General features: G+C 31.7%; 2 protein-coding genes across 3 annotated transcripts; both read right to left on the bottom strand.

The window, feature by feature from the left end:
• Window positions 1–1918: 1918 nt before the first annotated feature.
• On the bottom strand, window positions 1919–4622 carry LOC101212495 (cytochrome P450 CYP82D47). The gene is made up of 2 exons (XM_004147772.3): window positions 3580–4622; window positions 1919–2830 (listed from the first exon to the last, which is right to left on the bottom strand). The coding sequence occupies exons 1-2, from the start codon at window positions 4558–4560 to the stop codon at window positions 2204–2206; spliced, it is 1608 nt and encodes a 535-aa protein (XP_004147820.1). The 5' UTR covers window positions 4561–4622; the 3' UTR covers window positions 1919–2203.
• A 1243-nt stretch (window positions 4623–5865) lies between these two features.
• Window positions 5866–8757, bottom strand: LOC101212735 (cytochrome P450 CYP82D47). Of its 2 annotated transcripts, none has more exons than XM_004147773.3 (3): window positions 8094–8734; window positions 7493–7902; window positions 5866–6731 (listed from the first exon to the last, which is right to left on the bottom strand). In XM_004147773.3, exons 1-3 carry the CDS (start codon window positions 8644–8646, stop codon window positions 6105–6107), a joined length of 1590 nt encoding a protein of 529 aa, XP_004147821.1. In that variant the 5' UTR covers window positions 8647–8734; the 3' UTR covers window positions 5866–6104. The 2 variants fall into 2 exon arrangements, with proteins under 2 accessions (XP_004147821.1, XP_031737821.1); XM_031881961.1 differs by having other exon boundaries at window positions 6391–6523; window positions 8094–8757.
• Between the last annotated feature and the right edge of the window lie 603 nt (window positions 8758–9360).

Raw genomic sequence — 9360 nt, 5'->3', positions numbered from 1 at the left:
GTTCATTTATTGTATTTTGTGTATGAATTAATAATTAAATGTATTATTAATTATTTCTCATTTAGAAGATGAACATTTTGATTTCCTTACCTATCAAATTATTCATTAGTTATAATTAACACAATTAGTTGATAAGGTAAATAAATTATTCATTAGTTGCATTTTAGAAGTTGAAAAGACTTCGATTTTCCTTAAACTATTTGTTGTATGATAACTTTCAGCTTTCTTAAGTTATTATTAGTTACTCATAAATTACAAATAGCCTAATTAATTCATAAAATCATCTAATTTATTCTTCAATTAGCAAAATTAAAATAAAGGAGGAAAATGACAACATTCTCATCTACCTAATTACATAGACTACTTCTAAACAAAGGTAAAAAATGGAGAAAAAATTTCTACTCATCCAAGCATTTATATATACTATATATATATAACAAAATATTAAATAAAAATTTGGAGAGAAATTAAAAAAGAATTTTTTTAAAAGGTTTAGCACCATTTTTATTTGTTGCTAAAACTATTTAACTCTTAGTGACATTATTTGCTGTGTTATTAATTCTTTTAGTGACGCATATTAAAAATATGTTGTTAATAATAATATTTTGTGATTTTTTTTAAGTTGTTAAAAAAAGATCATTTAGTGACAAAACTTACTTTTCCCACTAAAACTTGAATAATAAATTTCTTGTAGTGTTAATTGGTTAGACTTAATTGATCATGTATTTATTTCACCAACGTTATTTCATTATGTATTTATTTCACCCTTCACAACGTGTATTATTTCACAACTATTTCATTACATGTATTTCTCATATTTCTTTATTTTCTTCTTCTTATTTTTTTTCATTAAACACCGTGATCAAAATATGAAAGTTTGATATTTTAATATTTTTGAGGTAAATAAAATCATCATTTGAATAAAAAAAATCATCTTTTGAAAAAAAAAAACGAATAATAAACTCTATTTTTCTAATGGCTCATATTCCATCATTTCATGCTTAGCGTTTTTCTTAGACGTGAATTGAGAACCATAAGACATTTAAAAAAATCAAATAAAAAACTTTGCTTCATGAACCGTTATAATTATTTAGTTTTAAAGATAAATTTTGGTAACCATTTTTATTGGTGTTGGATGATGCTAACATCTTCCATACATACAAGTGACTTCTGAAACTAAAACCTAAATTTAGGGATACTAACATCTTCCATACATACAAGTGACTTCTAAATTTAGGGATACTAACATCTTCCATACATATACAAGTGACTTCTGAAACTAAAACCTAAATTTAGGGATACTTTTTTTTTTTTTTTTAATGTTTAGGTGACCAATCACACCAACCATAAATATGGTTGGTGGTGACTTCAAACCTATTTATAAAAAAAGATTAAATAAATGAGGACGTTGGCCGCTCCGTATCCCAATCATGTCAAGACAACTTGGTGACTGGAGATTTGAAAAATGTGTAAGAGAGTCGACCAATTACATTTTTAACTTTTATTCTTATTCTATTATAATCTGTTGACTCACTTAATTATTTGCTTTTGACTTGATTTATATGGAATATTTGTACTATGTTATTAGTACATTTTGTTTAATATGTCATCATGCATTTTACACAGCTCAATTGTTTCCTTCTTCTGATCAATTGTTGCTACTAAAAATCTTCTCAATTGAGTTCACCTTGTCTTGAATGTGAGAATTCAATGCCTAGTTGTAGTTTCATGGCTCTTGAAAGTGTGATTGGTCCTAGAGGTAACACAAGGACATTCTTGTTCATATATATGTTTAGGTCATAATAGATAAGTGCCTTGGATCAAATGGTTTATTGGTTTTGTAGGATAATGAAACTAAATGTCAAAAAAATAAAATACTTTACTTATTAGATAAATAAAAGGTTTGTACGCAGAAAAATTACAAACTACAAGGACCACGAGATTACGAGATTATTTAGTGCATCAACCCCAATAGTATTTACATCCTCCAAAATTTAGCATCAACAAACATAAAATTAAAATTAATTTACATCGCCAGATATGTTAAAACAACCAAGAAGTATGAACTTAACCCATTGTGTCACAATACATGATATTTATTCTTTAGCCAATTATAAAGTAAGAAGTGTGTGTTCCCATGGATGTTGGCATTCCAACTTTATACCAAACTGTTTTATTTTGCCCGTAATAATTTCAAGCTGAATTACACATAAACTTGTGCAGAAAGACGTGGAGTTAAAACAATTTGAAGTGGGGTTGTTTTCATACTGGTTAATCCAACCTTCTCTTCCATATTGATTAGCTCCTCAGATGGCCTACGAATTTCAAACCCATGAAGTAGGTTTGCAAGCGTTAGATGCATTACTTGGCTGGCAAATGAAACTCCCGGGCACATCCTTCGACCACTCCCGAAAGGTATGAACTGCGGATGTTGTCCTCTGACATCGAAATCTTTATGCGTTGTAAGAAATCTCTCTGGTCGAAATTCATCGGGATCTTCCCATACAAGTGGATCTTTTTGAAGCTTTTTGAGATTCACTATTAGACGTGTCTTTGCAGGAATGTGATAACCAACAAGATTACAATCTTCCATGGCCTCATGCAGGGCTGCAAGTGGTGCAGCAGGGTATAAACGCATTGTCTCCTTTACAATAGCTTGAAGATACAACAAATTTTTCACATCCGACTCCAATACCAACCTCTCTCTACCTACTTGTTCGTCTAATTCAAGTTGGGCCTTCTTTAATGTATCTTCATTATTATTAAGGAGCAAACAAAGAGCCCATGTCAAAGTTACTTGTGTGCTCTCTGCTCCACCCAATATTAGAGTCTACACAATAAGTTCATAAGTATTAGTTGAAATAGTTAAAATAGTGCGTTTGGATTATCAGTTTGAAAAAGTTTTCTTCAAAATACACTTTATAAGAAACAATAACGACAACCATTTTGAAATACAACACTCACATAATTTGGATTGCATTTTTTAAAAACGTGTTCTTGTTTGTTTGATTTTGCCTCTAAAAATATTAAATACTACGAACAACTAAGGGTAGGTTCTGAGTGATGGTTGAATCATCCTAAGGCAACATATAGTATAACTAAAACTTTAAGAGATCAACAATCATTTCTTATTTGTTTGATTTTTTTTTTAAATCTTGGGATTGTCTTTGGAGTTTAAAGAATATCAATCATTCCACTAGGAAATCGTGAACCTGCTCTATGAATTCATTCTTTTGATCTGAGTGAAAATGGTGGATCTAGCTCAGAATTTTGACACATATTTTTGTCAATATTTGTCACTTTGTCCTATTTGTGTCATTTATTTATATTATCACCTTATCTTAAGAATAAATTTGCCATTGACATGTTTTTGTCATTTTTCTAAATAACTATTTTATTTGTAGAACTAATCTTTGTGAGTGGAATGATTGATATTCATTAAACTACAAAAACAAATCCAAGATTTGAAAAGTTTACCTTTTTTATTACTCAAAATTTGATTTGTTTTTCAAAAACAGGTAAATAATATTTATTTTTATAAATAAAAACAAAAAATAAAAGTTAAATAAGAATTCTTACCAAACATGTAGCTTTTGTGATGGTACCAACATCATAGCCGATAAGTTCTTCAACATTTTGAACCGTGGACAGCATCACATCCATAAAGTCCTCTTCCTTGTGGACTACATCATCACAATTGTTACAATTTCTCTTCTGTTGATGTTCTATTAGCCATTTATGAAGCGTCTTGTCTAGAATTTTGGCCGTCTTTTTCATTGCCTTTTCATATCCTCCCAAATCCAACCAACTCACAAATGGAAACGAATCTGACGGAACAAAAGCCATAAACAGTTGAAGAAAATCCCTCAAGGCCTGTCGGAACTGCTCGCCTTCGTCACTGCCCTCGTTGCTACTCCCTTCAACAGTTGTTGAAAATCGCTTTCCAAGCACCATCCTAAATATGGTGTTCAAAGTTAATTCTCCAAACCAATCCTTCATCTCCACCAACACTTTCTCGCTTCCATTGGTCACCCATAACTCATACAGTTTCTTTATGGAAACTTGAACCTCTGACTTGTAAATGTGTTGGAAAAGATCAAGGCGTTGGTTAGAGAGAATTTCATGATTGGCTATTTTTCGGATATGACGCCACAATGGGCCGTATTGGGTGAAAGCAAACATGGTATTATTATAGCCCATATGCTTTGCGGCTACAAGCTTGGGGCGAGAGGCAAATACTCTATCGTTTGTAGTAAAACACTCTTTCGCTATTTCCCAGTTGCTTACGACCACTGCTCTATGGCTTCCCATTTTCAGAGTAAAAATTGGTCCGAAAGCATCCGCCATTTTCCCTAAGGTTTTGTATGCTGGTTCAGAGCCACCTAAGAGATGAAGATGACCGATCACTGGCCAGGCGCCACTGGCTACCGGTGGCTGCAGTTTCTTATTCCGTTGTTGAGATCTGAATAATAATCTTCTAGATAAAACCCAGAAGAGGGAAAAGAGAAATAAGAGAAGAGGGATTACTATGGCGACTGCAGTTTTGGAGTATGATTCCATTTAATTTTGATCTGTTTTCCTTCTCCGGAAGCCTGAAATATTTCAGATTATTTGCTTAAAATTCAACTCCAATGGCAGATATATATATATAAAAGGTTCATTAAATCTATAAAATGGGATCTGATCCTTTATTTTTAATTCTCACGATCCGATCTTTTCATTAAAATAATCAAATTGTAATTTTTTAAAGATTACTTTATAATTGAAGGAAGTAAGAATGTACGTTTATTGGTTATTTGAAAGAATTCATTTTTATCTTTTCGATTGAAGCTTGAATTACTGGAGGACCAAAATTTCTTGATTGTGGGTTAACCTCAATGATTGCTAGCTGAGTTGGGAAATGCAATTAATTATATTTGTGCTGAATTTGTCAATATATATAGACCAAAAGGCTTACAATATTTGTTGGTTGATTGAGTTGACTAGGTCTGATAACATAACGTTTATTTGAATGATGAGACAGAAAATGAAGTAAAAGAGACCATCAAAACGTTTTAGATGCCATTTGGATCAAAAAGAGCACTCAACAGAAACTGTGAAGCGAAAATACGAGGATATGCCCTTGCCAGGCATTGCAGCACTGCACTGCGTAAAAGTGGTGTAACACACGTAGTGCCTCTGCATTTTTCTATAAATACAACTTTGTTTTTAGGTTTGGAGGAAATGGAGAATAGAGAGGAAGCAATCCAACTCATTTTTCTTCCTTCTTTTTCACCGTTTAGCTTGGGATTCTATTATCTTCTTTCTTTTTCGATCACCTCTTAGCTTAGGATTTTTTATTTCTAAAGAATTACCTAAAATGAATTATATCTGCGTTTTTTATTTAATATATGTCTGCTCTTTAAATCTTGATGAATTTATAGATGTATGTTTATGTAGGAATTGACTCTTCTTTTTATATTGGATAGACATTTTCGAAAGGACAAAAGCATGCAGTGTAATTAAGGTTTAGGTTTTGATTAATAATTAAGGTATTGCTTTGTTTAATTTAAAAGTTCAACTTCTTGTAGTCGGAGATAGGATCATTTTATGTAGGATCACAAATGGCAAATCCCCTAGATCAACAACTAAGATAGATTTTCTGTTTTCTTTTATGTTACACTGTACTGAGAATGATAAATACCGAAAATCTACCAATGTCATGCCCACAACAGGTTACACATCTGGATAAAGTCTCTCCTAAAGTTTAATTATTACAATAAACTATAAAATAAATCCATTGTCAGACTTCAGAAAAGCAAAATATATTTATAAAAATGTAGCGTGCAAAATACCTGCTTGATAAACATTATTATATATCTCAATCGAAGTCTGTTTTGAATTTTTTGATAAAATTTAAATGCATTTCCAGAGAAACATTTACAAAAATATCTTTCCATTTTGATACTTTATAAAATTTAAATGCATTTCCAGAAAAAGACCCACACAACATCTTATCAACGAACCATTGCTAAAATGGTTTACCATCAATTCTAAATCCTCCAGATCTACATATTTGAAGTAAAAGAAAAATAATTAAGTTCACTACTAGATTAATAGCAAAATCATTTATAATCTTGTGCTGATAGGCGTGGAGTTAAAACAACTTGTAGTGGAACTTTTCTAACACTAATAAGTTCAAAGTACTCCTCCATGTTGATTAGTTCCTTTGATGGCCTCCCAATTTCAAACCCATTAATCAAATTCGCAAGCGTTAGAGGCATAATTTCGAGAGCGAGCGACAGTCCAGGACACGCCCTTCTACCACTTCCAAATGGAATCAGTTGAGGATTATTTAGTCCTTTAAAGTCCAAGTCTTTTGTACCTGTTAGAAATCTTTCAGGTTTAAATTCATTAGGATCCTTCCAAACTAGTGGATCTCTTTGTAGCTTTTGAAGATTTACTATTAGGCGTGTCCCTGCAGAGATACTGTAGCCCAGAATGTTGCAATCTTCTGTAGATTCATGAGGGACTGACAATGGTCCTGCAGGATATAAACGCAACGTTTCCTTCACAATGGCTTGGAGATATATTAGATCATTTAAATCTGTTGCTTTTACTTTTCTTTGTCTCCCAACTTTTTCTTCTAATTCAAGTTGGACCTTCTTAAGTGCTTCTTCATTGTTAACAAGTAAGGAAAGAGCCCATATCATTGTTGCTGCTGTTGTATCCGATCCAGCCAATATCATGCTCTACTAAGTTTCAACCCAATTTATAGAGTTATTGATTCATAATCAAGTTAATTCATAAATCCTATATATATATATAATTAATAGCCGTTTCCAAAATTTCATTGAGTTTGTTGAAGTGAGAATATAAGCTCATTTTTAACCAACATGGTATAGAGTCTATCAAACCTAAATAAGTATTAAATCCAAAATTTAGACATAGTGTTAAACCCATGAATGCACAATATTGAGGGGATCATATATTAAACTGATCCCTCGAGATGACAATACCTCACAATCCTTATAAGACATGGGAACCACTCTTGCGAAATCAATTCATAATTTTACATATTCCACGTGTAAATAAATAATGAAAAAGGTTACTAAAATTATTTATAAATATAACAAAATATATCATAGTTTATTATGAACAATAAATTATTAGATATCTATCAATATCTATTATATCAATACTCTATACGTGATAAATGATAGTATCAATATTTATTAATGATATTTTGTTATATTGGTAAATATTTTGATTTATTTTCCTATATTTGAAAATAACGTTATGTTACATAAAAATATATTAAAAATATCTTTTTTCTTAAATAAAAAAAATAAATTGAGACAACTTGTTCTTGATATTTAAATAGAATATAATAATACGTAAATATTTTTTTAAAAAGAAATATATTATAATAGTAATAATAATAATAATATCAATATGATATATATTTGAAGAAATAATAGGGAAGGGGTGGTGTGGTTTGATTAATACATACCAAAGAATTAGCTTTTACGACCGAGTCTCCATCATAGTCGGAAAGTTCTTCATCCACTTCAACAGCTGAAAGCAGAATGTCCATGAAATCTTGTTGATGGTCACCTGAATTATTCTTCTTCTCTTTGATCCATTTATCCAACACCTCATCCAACGCCTCACTCGTCTTCTTCATAGCCTTTTCATATCCTCCCAAATCCAACCAACTCAAAAATGGAAACGAATCCGCCGGAACAAAATCCGCAAAGAATTTAACAAAATCCCGAAACACCTTTCGGTAATCTTGGTTTCCACTGCCTTCCATATCCGTTGAGAATCGCTTTCCAACCACCATCCTAAACATGGTGTTGAGAGTTATGTCTTGAAACCACGTATTCATTTCCACCAATAATAACGCTTGCTCGCTTCTTTCTGTCAAGAGCAAATAAAGCCTCACATTAGTTACGAGAAGTGTATGATAAATGAATATACAATATGAATACACCTTTTAGAAGGTTTAAAAAAATAGTCTTGACAGGTACGTTTATGTCAAAAAACAGACAGTATGATAATAGTATTGTAGAGATTTGTGGAGGTTTTATTGTCCTTATCATTTTTCTTACTTGTGTGATTCGCCCATAAATCATATAATTTTCCAACTGAACTCTGAATCTCCGATTCTAAGATGAGTTGAAGCTGCTGCTTCATGTAGTGGCTGGCGAGGAGACCATGCACAGCTATTTTGCGCATGTGGCGCCAGTATGGACCATACTCGCTGAACGCAAACATGGAATTATTATAGCCTAGAAGCTTTGAGGCAGTTAGTTTGGGGCGAGATGCAAATATTCTGTCATTTGTAGTAAAGCACTCTTTTGCTATTTCCCAATTGCTTACAACCACTGCTCTATGCATTCCCAATTTCAACGTAAAAATTGGTCCATGAGCATCTGCCATAGCCGCTAAGACTTTGTGTTGTGGTTCCGACCCACCTAGTAGATGAAGATGACCGATCACCGGCCAGGCACCACCGGCTTCAGGTGGTTGCAGTTTCTTCCCATGTTGGGAACTGGATAATATTCTGAAGAGAACAAAGGAAAACAGTATAAAGAGAAATACAGCCATCATTATTCCAACTCCAGTATGGGGAGAGGATACTAAAGCAAACAGCGGTTCCATTAGTGAGAGTTTTTTTTGTGGTGTCTACAGTGAGAATTAATATTCATACATATATATATATATCTCAATTTATATCACTACTGAAAATTAATTTTATCATATTTCGGATCACTTTTTATTCACTCAAAATCGGTTTAGGGTTTGATGCAACACTTTTAAATACAATCTTTATATAATTAAAATTAACTTTGAAAGCGAAAACCATAGGTCTTGTTAATTTTCAATATAAAAAAGTGATGTTAACCTTTTCATAATTACTAAAAACAAAATGATATTCAATGGTTTGGTTAGCCTCTCATATAAAATGTCTTGTTTGGGCTGTTTATAAACTGTTATACTAAAATTTAACCATGTTGTAAAAATTGGTCTATCACCGATAAATCATATGAGTTTATTAGTGATACAAGTCTATCAACGATAGTTTTGCTATATTTGCAATTTTTTAAATGTTGTTATATCCTTAATTATTATTCATGAAATGGTCATCCATTACAATTACCAAAAAAAAAATTATGATAATAAGATCTATGTTACTACATTTTCTAAATTATAAAAGTAGTAGATTTAAAAGCTGATAACTCTATGATTACTGTCTGATAGCCCTATGATTACGGTCTAATATCACTACTTTTGCGAATATGCAAAAAATAGGTGTTATGAGCTGTTTTTTCTTAATATTTTTGTCGCAATTTTCCATATAATAATTAAAACTAT

Source organism: Cucumis sativus, chromosome 3 (assembly GCF_000004075.3).
Source record: "Cucumis sativus cultivar 9930 chromosome 3, Cucumber_9930_V3, whole genome shotgun sequence".
Taxonomy (NCBI): Eukaryota; Viridiplantae; Streptophyta; class Magnoliopsida; order Cucurbitales; family Cucurbitaceae; genus Cucumis; species Cucumis sativus.
This window is presented reverse-complemented; position numbering and strand designations above follow the sequence as displayed.